The sequence below is a fragment of the Lithobates pipiens genome, unplaced genomic scaffold (assembly GCF_037356315.1).
Source record: "Lithobates pipiens isolate NorthernLeopardFrog02 unplaced genomic scaffold, aLitPip1_a1.2 Scaffold_8, whole genome shotgun sequence".
Taxonomy (NCBI): domain Eukaryota; kingdom Metazoa; phylum Chordata; class Amphibia; order Anura; family Ranidae; genus Lithobates; species Lithobates pipiens.
Genome location: NW_027507903.1, coordinates 102,508,682 through 102,534,931, shown reverse-complemented (window position 1 = coordinate 102,534,931; position 26,250 = coordinate 102,508,682). Strand labels below are relative to the sequence as shown.

General features: G+C 42.9%; 1 protein-coding gene across 2 annotated transcripts in view; it reads left to right on the top strand.

Moving 5' to 3' along the window:
• The window catches only part of SORD (sorbitol dehydrogenase), a 170,333-nt gene that overhangs the window by 40,472 nt on the left and 103,611 nt on the right, over window positions 1-26,250 (top strand). For both annotated transcript variants that reach the window (XM_077472608.1, XM_077472607.1), the window contains exon 2: window positions 15,996-16,194. In XM_077472608.1, coding sequence (XP_077328734.1) covers window positions 16,126-16,194 — 69 coding nt within the window. In that variant the 5' untranslated portion in view covers window positions 15,996-16,125. The remainder of the gene's footprint in view (window positions 1-15,995; window positions 16,195-26,250) is intronic.

The window sequence follows — 26,250 nt, the reverse complement described above, 5'->3', positions numbered from 1 at the left end:
AGTTTGTAGTGTACATAGATTTGCAAAACAATGGGATAAAGGAATATTCCTGAACTTTGTTTTATTTTCATGGTTACTGTGAAATTGTGTGAATGCATCAATGCAGTGCATGGATTTATTGAATGAGTTTACCAAAAATTTAAATATTACAGAATATACGGCCTCGTGCTACATAACTAAGCTCCATTTCATGCTGAATAAACAAAATTATTAATGTATCTTAAATAGAAAACTATCTTTAGTTAGCATTTTATTAAAATAAATATGATGAAAATCCAAAAAGTCAGATTTAAATTAAAAAAAAAAAAATCTGATTATGATTTTTTCTAAAAAGAAAAAAAAAAAAAAGATTTTGATCCACCCTGTAGGTCGCTTACCTAGGAAAGAGATGACACCAGGATGCAGTATGGGAAGAAGGCAAGCTAGTAGAGGCAGTGTGAAACTTTGAGCAATGGTCTGCTGGGAAATCTTGGGTCCTGCTATTCATGTGACTGTTACCTGATACATACCACCTACCTAAATATTGTTGCTGACCATGTGCGCCTGGTTCATGGAAGCCATATTCCTTGATGGCATTGGCCTCTTTCAACAGGATAATGCGCCCTGACACACTGCAAAAATAGTTTAAGAAAGTTTTAGGAACACAATAATGAGTTTGAGATGTTGGCTTGGCCTCCGAATTCTGCAGATCTCAATTCAATTGAGCATTTGTGGGATGTGCTGGAAAAACCCGTCGAAAAACCCGTCCAATCCACGGAGACTTAAAATATCTCCTGATGGCTTGGTGCCAGATACCACAGCATACCTTTTGGAGGCTAGTGGCATCAATGTCTCGAGGGGGTCAGGGCTGTTTAGGCATCAAAAGGGGGACCTATTCAATATTAGGTGAGTGGTCATGAAGTTATGGCTGATGGTTGTATACATATTCAACACTAGATGGCAATAAGGAGCATCAATATTGAAAGGAGCAGCATGTGATGACATCACACACAATATGACTATGATGAAATATGACATCATCACATATTAAAATTAATGGTTACGAATATGTATTTCATCAAAGGGTGCAAAAAGGAGGCTATACAAACAAGTGCCACCACATGGCTAATGTTGACTTTATTATGATTTGAGATACTTTCTTTTCTGTTTTGGGGGTCATTGAGCACTTGAGAATTGTTTTGTTTTTAAATTGAAGAAGCCATGATTTTGTGGCGAAACATAATGAGTTAAAAGGGTGGGTGGGGGGTTGAGTTTGTTGCTCCTGTCTTGTTGGAAGGTGGATTAAAGATCATTTGATGATTAGAATCACAGAGATTGCAGGGAGTGTGCATGGCTTGAGTCATATATGACAAGCGTTTATATATAAGAAAGTATTTTAGGGAATGTATTACCCTGCTAAGGAGTTAGTCATTGTAAGCAAGTGAAAAAAAGAAAGTTTTTAATCTTCTCTAATTATTATCATATACATGTGAAACTTGAAAAATTAGAATATCATGCAAAAGCTCATTTATTTCACTAATGCAACTTAAAAGGTGAAACTAATATATGAGACTCATTACATGCAAAATACAGCTCATGAAAACCCCAAATCCACAATCTCAGAAAATTTGAATATTGTGAAAAGGTGCAATATTCTAAGCTCAAAGTGTCCCAGTCTAATCAGCTAATTAACCACCTCGCGCCCGCCCTATAGCCGAATGACGGCCGTAGGGCAGGCGCGTTCGTCCGGGAGGCCGTCCCTGGACGTCCTAATGTTTACTTCCGCAATGCGCGCCACCGCGCATCGCGGAAGTTCTGTGTTCGCCGTGTCCCCCGGGGACAGGCAAACACAGATCGCTGTAAACGCCCAATCACAGCGGCCGTTTACAGCGCGATCGGCGTGTCCAATGGGAGATGATCTCATATGTAAACATATGAGATCATCTCTTAGCGCCGCTCTCCCTCCTCACACAGACCGAGTGTGAGAGGGGAGAGATGAACGGCTGTTATGATTAAAAAAAAGTGCCATCCTCCCCCAGCAGTGCCATCCATCCTGCCCCCAGTGCCATTTGTCCCCAGTGCCATTTGTCCCCAGTGCCATTTGTCCCCAGTGCCATTTGTCCCCAGTGCCATTTGTCCCCAGTGCCATTTGTCCCCAGTGCCATTTGTCCCCAGTGCCATTTGTCCCCAGTGCCATTTGTCCCCAGTGCCATTTGTCATCAGTGCCACATATAAGTGCCATCTGTCATCAGTGCCACATATAAGTGCCATCTGTCATCAGTGCCACGTGTCTTCAGTGCCACGTATCTTCAGTGCCACGTATTAGTGCCACGTGTCTTCAGTGCCACGTATTAGTGCCACGTGTCTTCAGTGCCACGTATTAGTGCCACGTGTCTTCAGTGCCACGTATTAGTGCCACGTGTCTTCAGTGCCACGTATTAGTGCCACGTGTCTTCAGTGCCACGTATTAGTGCCACGTGTCTTCAGTGCCACGTATTAGTGCCACGTGTCTTCAGTGCCACGTATTAGTGCCACGTGTCATCAGTGCCACGTGTCACGTGTCATTGTCCTGGTGCTTCAAAAGTGTAATAAATAGTCAACAAGTTAGATGTGTAATTTATGTTCCTAGAACACATGATGGCGCTACCTGCATGTTGGGCCTCTCTATGTGGCCAGGCTGTGAAAAAGTCCCACACATGTGGTATTGTAATACTCAGGAGGAGGGGGTGTCATTTGTGGTATACACATGCCATGTGAGAGAAATAACCTATTACAATGACAATTTTGTGGAGAAAAAAAAAATGAAAAATCTTAATTTTGCAAAGAATTGTGGGAAAAAAATGACAACATCAAAAAGCTCACTATGCCTCTTACTAAATACCTTGGAATGTCTACTTTCCAAAAAGTGGTCATTTGGGGGGTATTTGTACTTTCCTGACTTGTTTGGGTCACAAGAAGCGAGATAGTCCACCAGTACATCAGATGTGATCAATTTTGTGCGATTCGCACCACAGCTTGTAGACTCTCTAACTTTCACAAAGACCAAATAATATCCACTAATTTGGGTTATTTTTACCAAAGATATGTAGCAGTATAAATTGTGGCCAACATTTATGAAGAAAAATTAATAATTTGCATAATTCTGTCACAGAAACAAAGAAATATGCGTTTTTTTTTTTTCAAAACTTTCGGTCTTTTTTCATTTATAGCGCAAAAAAATAAAAACCCCAGAGGTGATCAAATACCACCAAAAGAAAGCTCTATTTGTGGGAAAAAAAGGACAAAAAATTCATTTGGGTACAGTGTTGCATGACTGAGTAATTGTCATTCAAAGTGTGAGAGCACCGAAAGCTGAAAGTTGGTCTGGGCAGGAAGGGTGTTTAAGTGCCCAGTAAGCAAGTGGTTAAGTCATAACACCTGCAAAGGGTTCCTCAGCCTTTAAACACTTGCCGCCTGCCCTATAGCAGATACACGGCGGCAAAGTGGTTTCAAAATCCTGACCGGACGTCATATGACGTGATCAGGATTTTGAGCCGCTGCGCGCCCCCGGGGGCGCGCATCGCAGCGATCGTTGTTGCGATGTGTCAGTCTGACACCCTGCAACTACGATCTCGGTAAAGAGTCTCAGACGGAGACTCTTTACCACGTGATCAGCCATGTCCAATCATGGCTGATCACAGTGTAAATAGGAAAAGCCGGTGATCTGTCAGACGCGAGTAGAGGAGAGCCGATTGACTGCTCCTCTGACGGGGGGGGGGGGGTCTGTGCTGATCAGTTATCAGCGCAGCCCTCCCGATGATGCCCACACTGGACCACCAGGGATGTCACCAGACCACCAGGAATGCCCAGCACAAGGTAATCCTCCCTAGACCACCAGGGATGCCAGTCAGTGCCCATAATGGATGCCAATCAGTGCCCACAATGGGCATCACTGATTGGCATGCATTGTTTGGCACTGATTGCCATCCATTAGTACAGTATAATGTAATACTATGCCGCCTATCCGTGCCCACCTGTGCCGCCTATCCATGCCCACCTGTGCCGCCTATCCATGCCCATCTGTACCGCCTATCCATGCCGCCCATCCATGCCAATCTGTGCCCATTCGTGTTGCCCATCAGTGCCACCCATCAGTGCCGCCTATTAGTGCCCATCAGTGTCACATATCAGTGCCACTTCATTGGTGCCACCTCATTGGTGTCCATCAGTGTAGCCCCATCAGTGCCCATCAGTGAAGGAGAAAACTTACTTATTTACAAAGTTTTGAAACAAAAAAAAAAAACTATTTTTTTTCAAAATTTTCTGTATTTTTTTATTTGTTTAGCAAAAAATAAAAACCGTAGAGGTGATCAAATACCACCAAAATCTCTATTTGTGGGGAAAAAATGATAAAAATGTCATTTGGGTACAGTGTAGCATGACCGAGCAATTGTCATTCAAAGTGCGACAGCGCTGAAAGCTCAAAATTGGTCTGGGCAGGAAAGTGTTTAAGTGCCCTGTATTGAAGTGGTTAAATGGTCTCTCAGTCTGGTTCAGTAGGAATCGCAATCATGAAAAATACTGCTGACCTGACAGTTGTGCAGAAAACCATCGTTGACACCCTCCATAAGGAGGGAAAGCCTCACAAGGTAATTGCAAAAGAAGTTGGATGTTCCCAAAATGCTGCATCAAAGCACATTAATATAAAGTTATGTGGAAGGGAATAGTGTGGAAGAACAAGGTGCACAAGCAGCAGGGTTGACCGCAGCCTGCAGAAGATTGTCAGGAAAAGGCCATTTTAAAGTGTTGGGGACTTTCACAAGGAATGGGCTGAGGCTGGAGTCAGTGCATCAAGAGCCACCACACACAGACGGATCCTGGACATGGGATTCAAATGTTGTATTCCTCTTGTCAAGCCACTCCTGAACAACAAACAATGTCAGAAGCGTCTTACCCGAGTTAAAGAAAAACAGACCTGGTCTGTTGCTCAGTGGTCCTAAGTCCTCTTTTCTGATGAGAGAAAATTTTGCATCTCATTTGGAAACCAAAGGCGCAGAGTATGGAGGAAGAATGGAGAGGCACACACTGCAAGACGCTTGAAGTCCCGTGTGAAGTTTCCACAGTCTGTGTCGATTTGGGGAGCCATGTCATCTGCTGGTGTTGATCCACTGTGCTTTAAGTCCAGGGTCAATGCAGCCATCTACCCGGAGATTTTGGTGCAACTTCATGCTTCCTTCCACAGATGAGCTCTATGGGGATGCTGACTTCATTTTCCACCAGGACTGGGCACCTGCCCCCACTGCCAAAAGCACCAAAATCTGGTTCAGTGACTGTGGGATTACTGTGCTTGATTGACCAGCAAAGTCACCTGACCTGAACCCCATAGAGAATCTATGGGACATTGCCAAGAGAAAGATGAGACCGAACAATGCAGAAGAGCTGAAGGCTGCTATTGAAGCATCCTGGTCTTCCATAACGCCTCAGCAGTGCCACAGGCTGATAGCTTCCATGCCACGCCGCACAGTAATTGCTGCAAAAGGGGCCCAAACCAAGTACTGAGTACATATGCATGCTTATACTTTTCATAAATCTGATATTGTTCTATTTACAATCCTTGTTTTATTGATTGCATGTAATATTCTAATTTTCTGAGATTGTAGATTGGGGTTTTCGTGAGCTGTAAGCCATAATCATCTCAATTATGACAAATCACAGCTTGAACTATCTTGCTTTGCCTGTAATGAGTCTATCTAATATATTAGTTTCACCTTTTTAATTTGCATTAGTGAAATAAATTTAACTTTTGCACGATATTTACATTTTTCGAGTTTCACCTGCAAGAGGTTATAAGAAGTTTTTTCCAGGTCACCTTTAATTTTAGTATAGTGTTGATCCTAAATCCACCTTCCAAAATAGTAATTGATTTTAAATTTTACATTAATACAATGTTCTCTGATGATGAGGTGGAGAGGATGGGTAGATGTCATAATCACCATCTTATTCATGCTGGCACTGTAAGGGCGCCACTGCAAGGGATAATTTTCTTTAATTGTACATCACAGGACACAGAGCCATAGTAATTACTATGTGGATTATAGTCCACCTTCAGGTGCTGGACACTGGCACACCCTAAACAGGAAGTTGCCTCACTATATAACCCCTCCCACTACTGGGTGTATCTCCGTTCTTTCGGCAGTGTCTAAAGTGTTGGTCACGAGTGAAGATGTGCTGTTCTGAGCTCTACTGGAGCAATCCTTGCTGGGGCTAGCTATGCAGCCAGATCCATTTAAAGTATCTTTTAGGCCGAATTGAATGGTACCCGGGCCCCCGTGTCTGAAGAAACAAGGTTTTTCCTGTAAATGCTTCTCTTTTTCGAGAGCTGGACCCCGGGATCCAGTACTTTTTGTAATCAAGTTTTACTGGCGGAGGTGCTATTACAGGGCCAGGATTGTGGGTTTCCCGAGGGTCCCCAGCTCCTGAAGGTTTGTTAACAGAACCCACTGTGAAGGGTGAAGATTGGGTCTGTTGGTTTTTACCACAGAAAACCCTGCGGCGGAAAAGATAAGTGGAGTTTTGTAAGAAATGTTTTAATTTTCTTATAAAATGTCTCCTTTACTTAGTAAATGTTGTCATGCCTAAGTGTCACCACTGGGGGCTGTATGGAACATATACCTTTTCATGCTTCCTCAAGAGATCACATTGTGTCCAGAGAAGCAGGCTTCTTTTTCGTTCCAGCTAGCAGGCAGACCTCCAGTATGTCTGGGGGGGGGGGGTTTCTCCTCCCCAGACACCCGCCCACCTGTGCTGTACTCTCCCCCTCTTCACGGGGAAGAGTGCCATAAAAAAAAAAAAAAAAAAAAAAAAAAAAACGATCAGCACGCCGCTCTACTTGGTAGCTTCCAGACTCCCTCCTCACCATTCTTTTCCCCTCACATGACGATCCTGTAGGATCAGAGGCCCACGCTCGCGCAGGAAAGTTTTAACAAAAAAAAGAGGGGGGCTGAAGGCGACGGATGAGGGGGCGGAGCTTAGCGAGTCATTCTCCAACGTCCAGCGTGGAAATGTGTTTTTTTTTTTTAAAGCACCATTATTACTGCTGCAGGCTGACGGAGGGACACTAGAGTGTAGAGGGGCATGAAAGAGGTTTGGTGACACAATCATTCCTTTTGACACATTTACTATTGCATCAGGCTGAGCATTAATAGCAGTGGCAGGGCTAGACTATTGCTCAACAATTGATGCAATTTCTTCTGGTAGTACCTCTGCTTTGTGCATCGGACTATGGTCAGAAGGGGGGATTGAAACACCCCCCAAAAAGAGCTAAAAGGGTCTCCCTCAAGCTCTGGAAAGCCTACTCTACAAATGGCATCCTCCCCTGAGAGGGAGGGGGCTGGTCAGAGTGAGATCGGGGCCATGAAATGTTTGCAACTGTTCAATACTGCAGCCCCTGTTCATTACTGCAGCCCCTGTTCATTTTACTAAAGATCTTTTACCTCAGCCATGGTAGGAAGAAAAAAAAGTTTAGCAACTTTAGAAATCGCATCCATTGCTTGAGCAATAGTCCAGCCCTGCCGCTGCTATTAATGCTCAGCCTGATGCAGTAGTAAATGTGTCAAAAGGAATGATTGTGTCACCAAACCTCTTTCATGCCCCTCTACACTCTAGTGTCCCTCCGTCAGCCTGCAGCAGTAATAATGGTGTTTTAAAAAACACATTCCCGTGCTGGACATTTGAGAACGCCACGCTAAGTTGCGCCCTCCTCTGCCCCTCCTTCGCCCCTCTCCTCTTTTTTTGGGGGGGTTTAATCGCATCCCAGTGTGGTCAAGTTGCGACAGGTTCTTTTCCATTTTCCTAGGACCCTCAAACCGAGGAACTAGGGGCAGGAGAAGATGAATTCCCTCAGGGGACCGTGGTGAGGCTGATGTGGTGTCAAATGCGGGAGAATCAGCTGTTTCAATCTTAAGATTGATGGTGCAATTTCTTGCTGAATGATCTGCTTCACATTTTATGTTCCCTTAACTGAGCATTTGGGTTCGCTAAAGCCTCCTCAAGCTGTGCATGCCTTTTTCTGTGCATTCTTTGTTGGAAAAGTTTTTTTGTATCTGGAGGATCACCCAGATAAGCAATATTTTACTTCATAAAAGTTTTCACACTTTATCCTATGGTAGAGAAAATTCACTAAGTAAGGTATACCAGAAATTGAAGCTACTATATCCTTTGTGAATAAGTTTGACTTGTCCGGGCAGACAATACACAAATAATTAGGGATCCAATGGGTAAAAGGTTGAAATTCATATTAAAAAAAGAACACTTTTTTTCTGGCAGATTGAGTGTCTCAGCCTGCGCTGACAGTAATTTGGTTAATGTTGAGAGACCAGTTTAAACAGGTGTTCAAGGTTATCCTGCTCAGCAGGCCCAGGAGGTAGCTTTATGTTTGCAATAGTTGCTATGATAGATTCTATCCTTTAGGCCTTTCGCCCTTCGCTATGCGTCCTGGCTAGTCTTCTTTTGTGCGGAGAAACATCCGTCTGCGGATATTTTGGATAATATATCCAAATAATTGTGAAAAAGTACCCCTTTTGCCATTTGTGTGAAGGAGTAAATGTATTTTCGTTTCAAAGCTCCTTCTGTGCCAGGGGCATCAGGCTTCAGGCAGTCATGACGGCTTCCACCGTCGGGTTCAAAGGGTAATCCTCAGGGTTAACCCCAGGGACAAAAGAGGTCTTGGAGGAAGCCTACAAGATACTTAAGCCTCCTTTTATGAGGAGGTGTTCCCGCTTGCTCTGTAGGGAGAATTCTTAAGTTCTCAGGGATCTGGCAGGAGTGCAAGACGAACGGTGGACTTCCTCAATAGCTCCAACGTACAAACTGGAGTTCCAAGAGTTTCCGTCTCCTCGTTTTCTCAGATCAAGCATGTCTAAGGATCCAGAGAAAAAGTCTTTCTCTCAAGCATTGGACCATTTTTTGGCAAAAAGTGTTCATGGTGGCCCCCATGTAAGAGCAGAGGTTGGGGTCTGGTTAAATCCAAATGGACATTCTGTATCTCAAAAATGTAAATTCAATTCCTTAATATAACCACTTTTTTTTTTTTTTTGCATGAAGTCAATCCAATCCGTTATCTCCATCCTATAAGGACTTCGAGCTTCAAAGATGCATATCTCCATATGCCTAGTTCCTTGCTCACTAGTGATCTCTACTTTTCAAAGTGGAAAATTGTATTTTTCAGTGTGTAGCTCTGCTTCTGATCTAGCTACTGCACCTCCAGTACAAAGATTCTGGCTCCTCTTCTAGCCAGATTGAGGGCCCAAGATATAACGATTATGATTTACCTAGTCGATCTGTTCTTAACCATTTCCCGCCCGCGCTGTAGCCGAAAGACGGCTACAGAGTGGACTTTTCCTGCCGGGAGGGCGTCCCTAGACGTCCTCCTATTTACTTCCCCTCTGCGCGTTCCTGAGAGCGTGCATCAGGGAAGTTCTGTGCTGGCCATGTCCCTCGGACACAGCCAGTCACAGATTGGCCATTTACAGCAATCACAGCGGCCGTTTACAGCGTGATCGGCGTGTCCAATGAGAGATGATCTCATATGTAAACATATGAGATCATCTCTCAACGCCGCTCTCCCTCCTCACACAGACAGCGGCCGTAAGTAAAAAAAAAAAAAAAAAAAAAAAAAAAGTAAAATAAAGTGCCACCTGTTGTCAGTGCCATCTGTCATCAGTGCAACATATTAGTGCCATTTGTCATCAGTGCCACCTATCAGTGTCACGTGCCATCTGTCATCAGTGTCACGTGTCATCAGTGCCACGTATTAGGGCCCTCTGTCATCAGTGCCATCTGTCATCATGACACGTATTAGTGCCATCCGTCATCAGTGCCACATATTAGTGCCACGTGTCATAAGTGCCATCTGTCATCAGTGCCACATATTAGTGTCATCAGTGTCACGTGTCATCAGTGCCCCATATTAGTGGCATCTGTCATCAGTGCCACATCAGTGCCACGTGTCACTTCAAAAGGGTAATAGGGAGTCAACAATTTAGATGTGTAATTTATGCTCCTAGAACACAAGACGGCTCTCCCTGCATGTTGGGCCTCTCTAAGCGGCCAGGCTTTGAAAAAGTCCCACACATGTGGTATCGTAATACTCAGGAGGAGTAGCAGAATTTATTTTGGGGTGTCATTTGTGGTATACACATGCCACATGAGAGAAATAACCTATTACAATGACAATTTTGAGGGAAAAAAAATACAATTTAAAAATCTTCATTTTGCAAATAATTGTGGGAAAAAATGACAACATAAAAAAGCTCACCATGCCTCTTACTAAATACCTTGGAATGTCTACTTTCAAAAAAGGGGTCATTTTTGGGGGTATTTGTACTTTCCTGGCTTGTTCGGGTCACAAGAAATGAGATAGGCCACCAGTACATCAGATGTGATCAATTTTTTATGATTCGCACCACAGCTTTTAGACTCCCTAACTTTCACAAAGACCAAATAATATCCACTAATTTGGGTTATTTTACCAAAGATATGTAGCAGTATAAATTGTGGCCAACTTTTATGAAGAAAAATTAATAATTTGCATAATTTTATCACAGAAACAAAGAAAAATTATTATTTTTTTCCAAATTTTCGGTCTTTTTTCATTTATAGCGCAAAAAAAAAACCAGAGGTGATCAAATACCACCAAAAGAAAGCTCTATTTGTGGGAAAAAAGGACAAAAAATTAATATGGGTACAGTGTTGCATGACTGAGTAATTATTCAAAGTGTGAGAGCACCGAAAGCTGAAAATTGGTCTGGGCAGGAGGGGGGTTTAAGTGCCCAGTAGGAAAGTGGTTAATAGACCAGTCGGTAGCACGCCTATACCAAAGTATGGTCAGCACTAAGGATGAGTTCCAGCGTGTTCGCATGCTCCATGTGCAGAGCCCGCCAGGAAGTCAGCGCAGCACTGCGCTAATCACAGGCAGTGCGACATTGAACCCGATGCGCGGCTGCAGAGATTGGCAATGTCTCACTTCCTGGCGCGCTCTGCACCTGGAGCATGCGAACACGCCTGAGCTCATCCCTAGTCAGCACATTCAACTACTTGATATATATAGGTCGGATTCTCAACCTAGGAGAAATCTTCTTTAAAACCATGAAGAAGGCTAAAATACTTCTGATCATAGGTACACCCAGAAAAGGGTATTCGTACCCCAGGCAAAGATCAGTGCCATAAAGGAACTAATTTAGGTGTTCGAAGCAAGATGATTTTTTCTTATTCAACTTTGCATGAGGTTGTTGGGAAAGATGGTGGCTTCATTCGAGGCCGTTCCTTATGCTCAGTTTCATCAAGACTGCTGCAAAACAGTATTGGCTTAAAACAAAAGGGTTCAAACTCTACATTCCAAATGTGTATGACTCCAAAGCCTACGGCCTCATCACCCTGATAGTGCCCGATCTTGTCTGATCTTGGAGGCTAAGCAGGGTTGGGCCTGGTTAGTACCCGGATGAAAGACCACCTAGAAATACCAGATGCTGTAGTCTGGGTGTGCCGGAGCCTCAGTTTATGGTTAATTTAATATCCAAAAATCTGCAAAGGCAAAAATCCTTCCTTCAGTTACCTGGGAAATAGTAACAACATATGCCAACCTTTTTTTGTTTAGGTTGGGGAACAGTCCTGAAGGAGGCAACTGTCCAAGAGAAGTGGCCCAGATCAGAAATGGCCTTGCCCAATAACATTTTAGAAATTCAGGCAGAGCACTTGGTCCTGAGGGCCTCAACGTTCAGTTTACGGTATTGTCCTGACAGGATTAAATCCGTCAATACCACAGCAATTGCCTATATTAATCACAAAGAGGGCCACAAGAAGTTGTGCGGCCCATAGAAAGATAGAATATGATTTATCTTGGGCAGAAAACAATGTACTATTCCTTCCAGGAATAGAAAATTGGGTCTTCAGCAGCAGTTCCATAGAAAATGGTTCCTTCACCCCGATATCTTCCTGTCAATATGTCAAAGATGGGGATCCCAGACATAGATCTGTTTGCGTGATTCAACAAAGAAATCGACAACTTTGTGTCAAGATCAAAGGATCCGTTAGCATGCAGAACAGATGCCTTGCTATTCACGTGGGCCCAACATGCAGGGGGCACTATCAAGCGTTCTGGAGCATAAATTACACATATAATTTCCTGACTACCTCTTATACTTTTGAAGGCCCTGGAGCACCAGGACAATGGAAACGCCCCAAAAATTACCCCATTCTGGAAAGTAAACACTCCAACGTATAATCTATAAAGGCATAATGAGTCTTTTGAACATCTCATTTTTTTTCTACAGTTTTTTTGTACAAAGTTGTCCATTTATACAATATTTGTAACACTTAGCTTGTACATACCAAAAATGACACCCCAAAATACATTGTCCTACTCCTCCTTAATGCGGCGTTACCACATGTGTGAGACTTCCACAGCCTGGCCACATACAGAGGCTAAGCACGGCCGGGTATGGCTGAGCACGGCCGGGTATGGTTGGGGGTGGATGGGATGGCTGAGCATGGATGGATAAGTATGGATGGGTGGATAAGTATGACAGAGGGATGGCTGAACATGGATGGGCGGGATGGCTGAGCGTGGATGACGGGTCTGCTCAGTGTGGATGGCTTATACAGAGGGATGGATGGATGCTGGATTTGTCACTGAGCAGTGCTGTGGGCACTAAACATCTAGCCCACAGCGCTGCTGCATCCGTTCTCTCCCCTCTCTGCTCACACTGTACAGAGAGGGGAGAGAGGTACCGGACGTGACGCTGGTTTATTTACATGTGATCGCGCCGTCATTTCACGGAGCGATCACATGGTAAATGGCCACTGTCAGCGGGCATTTACCGTGATCCGTAATGCGCCGGTTCCTCTGGACCCAGCGGGAGCGCAATTCTGGAAGGATGTCATAGTACGCCTTCCCAGAGTTATCCGACTGCCCTGTAGCCGTCGTTCGACTATGGGCCGTTTGGTAAGTGGTTAATGCAAGGGAGCCGGCCTCCATAATTATATTATGAAGTCTGGGAAACCTATGTCTCCTGTTGTGAAACCAGGAGCTGCACCCCAGGAAATAGGTCAAAGGTAGAGTCCCTTGACTTTCTGCAGATGGGGTGAGAAATAAATCTGGCCTTGAGTGCTTCCTAAGTACAGGTCTCGGCCTTATCGGTATTATTTTAATGAGCACTTTGCATTCTTTGGTTCATAACTTATTCAGGGGGTAACACGGCTTAATCTCTGCTTAGGTAACCCTTGGGACTTGAATTTAGTTTTGTCGGCATTACAAAACAGATACAACATATTCCCTTGGTCCTTTTTTGACACGGAAATCATTTTTTTTTCTGGTAACCATATCTTCTGCACGAAGGGTATCCGAATCTTTCTTGTAAAGAGACATATTTTTATTATTCACAAGGATAAGGTAGTATTGCATCCTTATCCTAACTTTTTACCAAAGGTAGTATCAGGTTTTTATCTAAACCAGGTTATTGTTCTACCTTAATTTTTCCAGAAAAATCACTACATTCTCTGGATGTAGTGTCTTTAAGTCTACTTAAAGGTGATTGCTCAGATTCGGAAAACAGATGTTTTATTAGTGTTGCCTGAAGGTCCTAAAATAGGACAGGCAGGTTCAAATATACTATTCTAAATGGATTTGACAGGTAACCTTTCAAGCTTATGGTTTAAAGAGGTAGATTCCACCCTCTCAAATTAAAACGCACTTATCTAGGGCTGTTAGTGCTTCGTGGGCAGTGCATCGCCAAGCCTCCATGACTCAATTCTGCAAGGCCACGACTTGGTCTTCAATCCATACATTTACCAGATTCTATCTGGTGGATTTAAAAAGATATGAAGATGTCACCTTTGGGCGCAGTGTACTGCAGGCAGCAGTAGAAATCCTCTGTTCTCATGCTGCCCTTCTTCGGCTGTGTCTCCCTCCCCTCAGTTGGCATTGCTCTGGGACATCCCACATAGTAATTACTATGGCTCTGTGCCCCGTGATGTACGATTAAAGAAAATATGATTTTTTATAATAGCTTACCTGTAAAATCCTTTTCTCTTGAAGTACATCACGGGTCCGGCCCCTCTTTCTAGTATACACGTTTATTTCTGTGCTACAAAACTGAGGTATTTCCAGGAGTGGGAGGGGTTATATAGGGAGGCAACTTCCTGTTTAGGGTGTGCGAGTATCCAGCACCTGAAGGTGGACTATAATCCACATAGTAATTACTATGGCTCTGTGTCCCGTGATGTACGTCAAAGAAAAGGGTTTTACAGGTAAGCTGTTATAAAAACCCTATTTAGTTGCCCGGAGTTATTTCAGCAAATATGCCAATAGACATGCTGCTTTCTTCACAAAGTAGTAGTTTTGTATTTTGTAATCCATTGACAGGGTCACTTTCCTTGTCCATAGTCTCAGCACGGGTTCACTTTAATGTGCATTAAAAAAACTAATTGTTCACAATGAAATTGTGCTTTAGCATTTGGCCGCATTGTGAAGTGTGCCCCTAGATATATATCCTGAACCATTATGATATTTGTCATGGCCCAGAGATCTTTGGGAAATGGGGAAAGTCAAACATTCATTGTTCCTGTAGAAGCCTTGGATTGCTCCCTTCCTGAATTTTGTATTTGCATTTCTGTGTTGGTAACTATACAGTGGTCCATTCATACTACCAGCATCTACTGCACTTCACAAGTAAATGTAACACTACTCTTCATATCCAGAATCCTGGGTGATTCTTTATATTTTGGAAGATTTGGGGAAAACTGTTCTGGGAACTGCAAAATTAAATAAAACATAAGATTCTAACTACTTAGAGGTAGAGCTGCACGATTATTGAAGAATCAAGATCACGATTCTACCCCCTCGTGAGCTTAACACAGCATTTTCTGGATACAGTGCAGAGAGTTCTCACTGCTGACAGCTGTCAAAAAACAAACAAAAAAACAGGCAGCCTGCCAAGTTTATTACAACATCCCTTAGGGGATATAAAGAGAAACATTGTAACATTTTTTTCTTTTAGATCAAAGGAATGACGACCTTTGGTCTGTAAATGAGGTCATTTTAACCACTTAAAAACTAAACCTTTTTTCTGACACTTGCTGCTTACAAGTTAAAATCTGTATTTTTTTGCTAGAAAATTACTTCGAACCCCCAAACTTTTATATATTTATATATATATATATATAAGTTTGGGGGTTCGAAGTAATTTTCTAGCAAAAAAATACAGATTTTAACTTGTAAGCAACAAGTGTCAGAAAAAGGGTTTAGTTTTTAAGTGGTTATATATAATATTTTTAGCAGAGACCCTAGAGAATAAAATGGCGGTTGTTGCAATATTTTATGTCATGCTGTTTTTGCACAGCGGTCATTCAAATGCAATTTTTTAGGAAAAAATACTTTAATGAATAAAATAAAATAAAAAAGTTAGCTCAATTTTTTTGTAAAATGTGAAAGATTGTATTACTCCATGAGAATCGTGCAAGAATTGTGATCTTTATTCTAAGCAAAAAATTGTTATTCTGTGATTCTCATTTTCACCAGAATCGCGAAGCTCGACTCAGAGATATACAAATTACTTTCACATTCAGGAGAAATGTATTTGTTCGGAATAGCATTCAGTGCTATGTAGGAGCCAACAGGAACCTTTAGAAGCAAGACATTATGCATATTGCAATTTTTTGACATTTAAAAAAAATAAAAAAAATTGTAGATTGTCGTATTTTATAAGGTTCATTGTCTTCTTACTCATGCTAGGGACTTGTCCAGCCCCATTTCCACATGTTTTAAAATGTTTTCAATACAGACTATATTATATTGTAATTGTAATATGTTCAGTAAATCTCTTGTGAAGATTAGTATTTTGTAAAGTTTAAAAGTTTACTAGACTTTTGGCATCAATGTTAATGAGCTATAAATATTAGTCTCAAAAGTTATAAATTATAGTTTAACTGACTAAGCAAAGACAGATTGCCAAATTGCTTTAACCAATGTCCCTCTCTTGTAGACAGGGTCAAAATCTAAAACGAGACCTGACAATCTAACACTAAGGTAAAACTTTAACCTGGAATTCAGATGTGGAAAATACTGCAGCAGACAAAGTAAGAACACACAAAAACAACACCAGAGTAAGAAACATGGCAGCGACAAATCAGCTTGGTGAGAACTTGTCTGTGGTAGTCCATGGAGTTGGAGATCTTCGCTTGGTAAATCCTTTTTTATTTTCATCTTTAATTAAGTGACCTTGATGCATTCTTCTTTTATTTTATTTTAGTTTGCATAGAGTGGAAAAGGGTTATGCCCCATACACACGAGCGGAATTTTGTCAAGAACGCGGTGACGTACAACACTACGACGAACCGAGAAAATGAAGTTCAGTGCTTCAGAGCATGCGTCAAATTGTTTCTGAGCATGCGTAGGAAATTGTACAGACGATCGGAACTTTTTCCGACCGAAAAATTGAGAATCTGCTCTCAATCTTTTGCTGGTGGGAATTCCACCAGCAAATGTCCGATGGAGCATACACACGGTTGGAATTTCTGACCAAAAGCTCACATCAGACTTTTGCTGGCAGAATTTCCGATCGTTGTACAGGGCACTAAAATTTGATTCAGTTTAAACAGTGTCTGGATTTTTGTGTCAGATTTCTCTTGTCTTCCTGTCTGGTCTGACATTCATTATTTAAATGGTAAGGCACCATTCACACCTGATCGCGGATGGAATCGCCACGATTCCACATGCAATTTCAAAACGCGGGGAGGGTTTGCGATCCTATTTCTTTTTAATGGCACCCCAATCGCGCCATGATTTTTCCATGATTGTCGTGTGGTAAATCACACTGCAATCGCAACATGTGACGCTGTCGCCCAAAAGAAGCACATGTTCCTTTTCGAGCGTCCGTGCTCAGGTGTGAATGGAGCCTAAGCGAGAGGAACTTTCTGCCATCTGGACAAAGACAACTATAAAGTACTGGCAGAGTTTCCAAACAATTTCACTGTACTAGAATTTTTTTTTTATTGTTGACTTTGTCACTGTTAAGAGAAATCCTATTCAATTCTTGTTCTGCCTGACACCTATTACATAAATAGGTAAAAAGGGGGAATTTTTCAGATGGGGCTACAGACCGTAATGAAGAGGTAAGTTGATAGAGGTTCTAACTTTTTTACACTCTATGCAAAATGAAATCTGAACTCCAAGCACTAAAACGGTAAGTTAAAAGAGAAGTATGGGGTTTTAAAAAAATAAATGTATACTTGCCTAGGTGAATGCAGCATCGACCCGATGCTGCATCTGTCCCCCGCCTCCTCTGCACCACTGATTGCTCAGTTCTTCCCTCCGCTCTGTGCAGAGAACAGTGACTGTCAGTCACCAACTCTGTACTCTGCCCCTCTAGACCTCACTGGAGCACTGGATTGTGGAGGGGGGCGAGAGCAGCTGACTTAGGCTCCCAGCTAAGCGGCTGAACCAGTTGCCAGTCCAGCCATTTGGTAGATCTGACTGTAAAGTTAGGATCGATCCAGTGCCTGGACTAGCTGAGTGTCATGAGCCCACAGCTGACTTTAGCCCGCTGTCAGCTGAAAATGAATCACAGGAGTGCAGAAAAAACTGCACTTCTGTCATTCATATGCCGCATACACACGATTGGACTATCCGGCGGACTTGGTCCGGCGGACCAGAGTCTGCCGGACAATTCGCCCGTGTGTGGGCTCCGGGGGACTTTTTCTTCCCAAAAGTCCGGCGGACTTAGAAAGAAGTCTTGACTCAAAATTGTCTGCCGGACTCTGCTTTCCGACGGACAATCTGCTCGTCAGTGTGCTAGTCCACCGGACTTTTGAAATCAACGGACTTGCCCACACACGGAGTAAAGTCCGTTTAATTTTGAACGTGACTCCAGGTAGACGGGACTAGCGAAGGAAGTCAGAGTTGCTGCCTCCATTGACGAGATTGACACCTCGCTAGCCCCATCGCCTGGTATGGATTTAAAGGGGAAACCCTACGCCAAAAAAACGGCGTGGGGGTCCTCCCAAAGTCCATACCAGACCCGTATCCAAGCATGCAGCCGGCCGGTCAGGAAGGGGGTGGGGACGAGCCAGTGCCCCCCCCTCTTGAGCCGTACCTGGCTGCGTGCCCTCAACATGGGGGGGTGCTTTGGGGAAGGGGGTGCCCTGCAACCCCCCCACCCCAAAGCACCTTGTCCCCATGTTGATGAGGACAAGGGCCTCTTCCTGACAACCCTGGCCGTTGTCGGGATCTGTGGAAGGGGGCATACCGGAATCCTGGAGCCCCCTTTTTAATAAGGGGTCCCCCAGATCCCAGCCCCCACCCTATGTGAATGAGTATGGGGTACGATGTACCCCTACCCATTCACCTGGGGGAAAAAGTGTAAATAAACACACAACACAGGTTTTTAAAGTACTTTATTAGTCAGCTCCGGGGGTCTTCTCGCAAGGCTCCTCCGCTATCTTCTGCTCTTTCGCTAGCTCTTTTACTAGCAGAGGAGCCCGGCTTTCTCCTTCTTCGCTGCTTCCTTCTGCGGGTCTTCTTCTGACTTTGGGGGTCTTGTCCCGCTCTTCACTTCTTCTTGCCGGGCCTCTGCTTTCTTCTTCAAGCTCTTTAACTAGTGTTGGTCCGATCTTGTCGATGTGGCCGCCGCCGTCTTCTTCTTCTCTTCTTCCGATGTTGACACAACGCTCTCTCTGGCCGCAATGGCAGGGACGCGTTGTGCAGCGACTTATATAGGGATAAGGGGCGGGGTCACTGGGTGATGTCACCCATCCGGTTGTCCACCGGACTAAGTCCGCCGGGTAGTCTGATCGTGTATAAACGGCAATAGGAGAAGTAGGGCTAAAAAAGCTTGGACCATACTTCTCTTTTAAACATAAAAGGGTTTATATTTAAGGGTTTAAAAAGGTTTGTTAACCCATCTATATAAAACTATGCCAGCCCCTCTATTAGAGGCTGGCATAGCACACTATGTCAGTAGTTTTAAACAAGTTTTCTAAATACCTGATTTGAGCTGTCTTCAAGCCGGTCACATGCCTCACGGCCGCTTTACAGCTCTGATGGATTGCTTCTGCGGGAGAAGCCGTGATCTCCCTCTGACGTCAGCCGCGAGATCACGTGGCCGCTTGTCTCCTCCATAGAAGCCCTGTATTGGAGCTGTACAGTGGCCACGAGTTACATGACCGGCCTGAAGACAGCTCAAATTTGGTATTTAGAATACTAGTTTCTTAAAACTACTGACATGGTGTGCTATGCCAGCCTCTAATAAAGAGGCTGGCAGTGATAACTTAAAGTTTTTATTTTACAAGAATAGCAGCGGGGGCAGGTCTGTGCCAAAGACAGACACAGAGGGAGATGACAGGCAGAGGGGACAGATAAGTATGCCGGGGGGATGAGCATCCCTGATTTTCGTGGTCTGTTTAGAGAGGGCATACAGGAAGTACCAGGTTCAGGTTTTTTTTTTTTTTTTTTTACAGTTTAGAGGGGGGCAGATTACACAGCATAAGCACTGTGCTGTGTAATCTGCTTTAAGGGACCAGGAGATATATATATATATATATATATATATATATATATATATATATATATATATATATATATATATATCATTTTTTTGGGGGTTAACAAACTTCAAATTAACACACAGGATAAAAATCCACTTGAGCGCACCAAATACTTTTCGCAGATATGATCTTGTACAAGTAGCAGTGAGATCACTTCTGTGCTGCATATGACCTGTGCAGAGAGCAGAGCTGTGGGAAGGTCTCAGCTGACCCACCCATGACAGGGACAAGACCAGTCATCCTGTACAAGGAGAGAGAACATCCACTCACTGGTTTTTATTGCAGGAAGCTCCTACACAAATGGAAAGTTTCATGGTGGATTCCTTCACAGATGTGGAAGAAATAAACAAAGTATACCAAGATTCAGTTAACATACATGTCTCTTGTATTTAGACAGAATTGGTTATCCCAGCGTTTAAAGCGGGAGTCCGCCATATTTTTTTTTTTTTAAAACCCAGCAGCTACAAATACTGCAGCTGCTGACTTTTAAAATAATGACACTTACCCGCCCAGCGTGCCCGCGATGTCGGCACCCGAAGCCGATCTCTCGATCGTCTCTCGGGTGCCGCCGCCGCCATCTTGGGTATGGGAATCAGGAAGTGGAGCCTTGCGGCTTCATTTCCCGGTTCCCTACTGCGCATGCACGAGTCGCGCTGCGCAATAAGGATGGGTCCCCTCTGTCTCTGGGATCCGTGTGTTTCCCAGCAGACAGCGGGGGACTTTCGGAAAGGGGCGTAGATTCTGTGGAAAGGGGCGTACTTTCTGCAGATATCTATGCCGGAAGTGGGTGCAGATACCTGTACTGTACAGGTATCTGCACCCCCCTCCCCCTGAAAGGTGCCAATTGTGGCGCTGGAGGGGGGGGGAGTTCCAATGAGCGGAAGCTCCACTTTAGGGTGGACCTCCGCTTTAACTGTAAAAACAAACAAACTGGTGTATGGTGTTGGGCTTTATCGACTGCAAGCTTTCAAAGAATGCTTGCAGTTAATAAGTATTAATCTACATAATTTTCTTTGCACTGGTCTCTGCCATTGTTGTGTGGCAGTGTCGTGATTCTTTCAAAAGCATGCAGCAACAAAAAGAAAAGAAAGTAATCAGCAACTTGAAGGACAACCGTATTTTAGCACACTTGTTGAAGGGCAACAATACTTTTAGTACACTTGTCCTTTAACCAATTGTCCACCAAAGTATGTTTATAATCAGAATGGTACACAAGTGGTTAAATAAAGCTCAGCTGTTAGCCTGACAGCAGCATTAAGAGCCGGTAAAGGGCTTCCTGATAAAAGTGATTGGGCGGCTCTGGAACTGCCTGACAAAGTTTATGGTTCTTCAAAGGGCGTAACCACACTGCCCCGATAGGAAAGTGGTTAAAAGAGAAGTATGGGATTTCAGGGAAAAAAATATATATTTTTACTTGTCTAGGTGGATGCAGCATTAATCTGATGCTTCCTCTGTCCCCCACCAGCTCTGCACTGAGAACTGAATGATCAAAGACCTCTGATCACTCAATTCTCAGTATTCTGTAAGCAGAGACTCGGACTGTCAGTCTCCTGCATTCAATCTGCCCCTCCAGTGCTCGCTGGAGAACTGGGCTTTGGAGGGGTGGGTGAGGCTGGCTCAGCCTTTCAGCAGATCGCTGAGAGGCTGAGCCAGCTGTCAGTCCAGACTTCTGGGCAGTTACAAAGCATGTTGTTGAAATCTTTTCAGAGAGCTTTTGGCTGAAAACGGATCACAGGAGTGCAGAACGACCTGCGATCCATAAGAGAAGTATCACCAAAATAGCTTTGGCTATTCTTCTCCTTTAAATATGGACACTTGTCTCCTGAGTGCAGTCCGCCTGGTAAAATATTTACCTTCCTCACTGCTCCACTGATCTTCACTGTGCAGCCCTGCCTGACTCTGACTCAGCTCTGGGAGGTTGGAGGTTACTCTAAAGAGCAACTGTACTAAAAATACAGTTGTGCTTTAATGTAGAGAATATTCAACAGGAAAAGTGCATTTTGCAAGAGTAAATCTGGTTTAGAAGCGCATCAAATAAAAAGTTAAAACCACTAAAAACCATTCTTCATAATGATACTTGGCATCCTTTCAACCGGCAATATTCCTGCATAGTCAGTTATGCCTATTTAGGCGCATGCCACACTATAAATATATGTGTCATAACCAATGACTGGTGAGTCAGTTCATATATTCCCATCGCACACCATATCAGAATGGATCTGAGGTTTCGGGGGTGTGTAACAACCGCCTATTGTTATCAGTATAAAACATAGAAGAAATAGGTCACCAGCACATCTAATGCCGTATACACACAGTTGGACTTTCCGGCAGAAAAAGTCAGACGGAATAATTTCATCGGATATTCCGATCATGTGTGGGCTTCAGCTGACTTTTTTTTTATTTTTATTTTTTTATTCTGACTGATCTAGAAATAGAACATGTTTTAAATCTCTCAGACGGAATCAATTCCTATCGGGAAAACCATTCATCTGTATGCTGTTCAGACAGACCAAAAACGACGCAAGGGCAGCTATTGGCTACTGACTATTGAACTTCCTTTTTACTAGTCCCATCGTACGTGTTGCACGTCACCGCATTCTAAACGGTTGGACTTTGATTGTGTGTAGGCATGTCCATTTCAGCGGAAATCCGTTGAAACTCCATCGGAAAAACCACCAGAGTTTATTCTGATATGGAAAAAAAACTATTGTGTGTACGCGCCATTAGACTTGATACAGAGTCCAGACATATATTTGATCACATCACTGTGCACTATGAATTGATGTTCATAATAAATATTTGGACTTTGTTAGTCAGATACTTGGGGGTTCATTTACTAAAGTCAAAAAGGCTGTTTACTGTGCAAGGAAAGTTGTATTTTGCAAGGAAATATTCAACAGAGCTTAGTGAATGAGGTGAAACCCTGCAGACTCCCATCATCCAATCATGTGTAAGCAAACATTCTGTTTTTTTTATTTCCCTTGCATGTGATTGGGTATTTCACCATATTCAATAAGCTTTGGGGCAGATTTCCTTGCTAAGTTCAACTTCCCCTGCAAAGTGAAGAGCTTATTTGTTGTTAGTAAATCAGCCCCAACATTTTACAAATGGGGAAAAAAACTCTACGCTTCTATTTTTTTCTAGGAGTTGGCGTCCTGTAAAGGTTACTCCAAGGGCATAGAGTAGAGTAAATCGTGGTGAAGGGAGTATAATGCTAGAGCGCTTTGCTGCCTCAAAAATATCCCTTTGCCAATTAAGGGAAAAGCCTCCTACTACAGCTGCTGTATTAAAATACCTACTAGAATTTATATAAAATATTAAAATAAAGAATATAGTGGTAGTGACACTTATCTACAAAACCTGTTTTCTCTATGTATGATATTTACAATCATTATCTTGCCTTAACCCAATACTGTGCAAATACCGCAATAATTACATAAGAAAATAAAATACCTTAATCCACATATCATCAAAAATAAACAATCACATAACAAAGCTCATAAACCAGTACATATTATGTGCAAGTCTGATATAAATAAATAAACCAATGTTCTGTGCCACACAAATCCTCTTATTCAGTGCAATAGTTCATGATGGGCTTTTGTGTTGATAATCAATTATATTGATTATCCACACGAAAGCCCATCATGAACTATTGCACTGAATAAAAAGATTTGTCTGGCACAGAACATTGGTTTATGAATTTAATTTATTTATAGAAAGATTTGCACATAATTTATACTGGTTTATGATTGTATTTTCTGATGCTATATGGATTATGTTTTCTTTATTTATGTAATTATTGTGGTTTTTTCACATTGGGTTTTTGCTGCTTCCAGGCTAGAAGGGTCCACAAGTTATACTAGGAAATTCTATGGTGATTTGGGAATTTTGAAGGAGATTTTTCTTTCAGACATATTAAAATGGACAGAGAATTATGTTGCCCTTCAGTCCAGAATTGTGGGCTTAGAGCAGAGGTAGGCAATTTTTCAGAGTTTGAGATCTACCTGGACAACATGGAGCAAATCAAAGATCCCTGGGAAGAGGGGGGCTAGGCGGCGCCCTTTAAAAAAAAAAAAAGAAGAAAACTATCAAGCTTCCAATGAAAAGACGAAATGAAGAACACATTGTGTGTCACAGTAGTGTTCTGTCTCATCCCCTTAGCAGTGTCCTCTGTCCCCCTTAACATCACCTTCCCACTGTATTTTCCTCTGGCCCCCCATAGTGGTGTCATCTGACCCTCTCCCCCCACAGTAGTGTCTTGTTCTCTGTGTCACCCCCATAGCAGTGTCCTCGGACCCCCTTAACATCACCCTCCCACTGTAGTGTCCTCTGTACCCCCCAACGCAGTGTTCTCTGCCCCCTCCTGCTCTAGAGTCATCTGCTCCCCACAAAGTGTCCTCTGACCCTCCTCCAACAGTGTCTCCTCTGCCCCCTTCACATTCTCCTCCCCAAACCCCCCCCCCCCCCCCCCCATACACACACCACAGTGTAGGTAGTGCTTCCTACCTGGTAATGTGTGTGTGTGTGTGGCAGAGTAGAGAGCAGGAGGTGCTGGATGAAAGGTGGGAGCAGGAGCTGCTGGATTTAACTTTTCATAACAATAAGCTGGTGATTGGTTGCTAGCAGCCAATCACTTGCTGGTTAACTCGAAAGGTTACCTGAGGCAACTTCCACAATTCATCCAGCACTATGCTGTCTTCCACCCTCCACTCCACTGCAGTAAACATGAGAGCATTGGCGGCTGGGAGGAGTTCACGATCTACCTGTCGGCTCCCCAAGGTTGACCTGTAGATCACGATCAACTGCTTGCCGACCCCTGGCTGAGAATAAACTTTACCTTTTTTTAAAGTAGTTGTAAATGTTAATTTTTTTTTTTTTTTTTAAATAACAAACATGTCATACTTGCCTCCTCTGTGCAAGGGTTCTGCACAGAGTGACCCCAATCCTCCTCTTCTGGGGCCCCTCAGCGGCGCTCCTGGCTCCTCCTCTTCTTGAGTGCCCCCACCGCGAGCCACATTCCATGGGGGCGCTCGTGCAAATGCACACTCCTGAGTCCTGCTGCTACGTCCATTGATGCAGGAGTCAGCCCAGCCCCCGGCTCCCATGTTACTAGATTTAAATGACAGCTGCTGGAGTTGCTGTGCTCATCCCTGTCACTGGAACGATTGGGGTAAGGTAAGTAAAGGGGGGCTCTGGGGGGCTACTGCACTACATAAGGTTTTTCACCTTAATGCATAGAAAACCTTGAGGGTTTACGACCCCCTTTAATCTTTTAAGCAGTAATTGGTGTATAAATTTCAGTTGCACTGTATCTACAATATTTAGAAACGTTTGCAGTCATGCAACGTTAATAGTCTTGTTATCTATCTGGTGTTGAACTAGGTATGAATAAAGGTAAAATGATCTATGTATGAGTAAATGTTGTAATGTTTGACTAGAGTTGACGTGTCCAAATGTTTACTTGGATAATGCAATTTTTAACAGAGGTTTTCTTTGTTTTTATTGTGACAAAAGAAGCATGAAATCTTTCTCCAGAATTTTAGTGTTTTACTTTATCACTTAATCAGTGATCCTTTGGTAGCACCTTTCCTACTAACTACTAACACTGGTTACAGGTTATCCAAGGGCAGTAAATGTGTAGTTAAAAAACGTGTGTAGTTAGAAGTTTTTACAAAGATTTTTTTTTTTTAAATAACAAACATGTTATACCTACCTAATTTGTGCAGCTGGTTTTGCTTAGACACTCATGGACATCACTGGAGAGAGATGGGGCTCAGATAAGTAATTAGGGGGGCTGCTACACATAGGTTTTTTATCTTAATGCATAGAAAAAAAAAACTTCTGCCTTTACAACTCTTTTAACTGACAATTGTGTCAATTCAACTCTGTACCCAAATAAAATGTATGTAATTTTTTCCCACAAATCAAGCTTTCTTTTGGTGTTATTTGATCACCTCTGGGTTTTTTTTATTTATTTTTTGCACTATAAACAAAAAAAGAAAGACAATTTAAAAAACAAAAAAATATATTTTTTACTTTCTGCTATACAACATATCCAATAAAAAAAAAATGGAAAAAAAACAAATTTCTTCATAAATATATACCAATATCTATTCTGCTACATGTTTTTGGTAAAAAAAATAAAATAAATCCCAATAAGCAATTTATTGATTGGTTTAAGCAAACTTTATACTGTGGTGTGTATATATACTGGAATTTTTATTTATATACTTATTTATTTATTTTTATGCTAGTAATGGTGGTGATTAGCAACTGTTAGCGAGACTGCAATATTGCGTCTGACACTAACTGCCATTTATGATACTTTACAGGAGCCAGTGACACTAATACAGTGATCAGTGTTAAAAATAAGCACTGTCACTGTACTAATGGCACTGGCTGGGAAAGAGTTAAACAGGGTGATTAAAGAGTTAACTGTGCCTAGGCAGTATTTGTATTTACTATGTGTGCTGCTTTTACTAGGGGAAGAGATGGATTTGAGTCCCTGCTTTACAGTAACACAGAATCTATCCCCCCCCCCCCCCATCAGAATGGCGATCTGCCTTGTTTAGATCCCTGTTCTGTGTTGTTGATCGGCAGGTGCCAGTGGCCATTGAGTGCCCGACACCCGCAGGTCGGCTTCTGCTGTGGATATCTGCAGTAGAAGTGGTTCACCCTCTGCAGGCAGAAGTG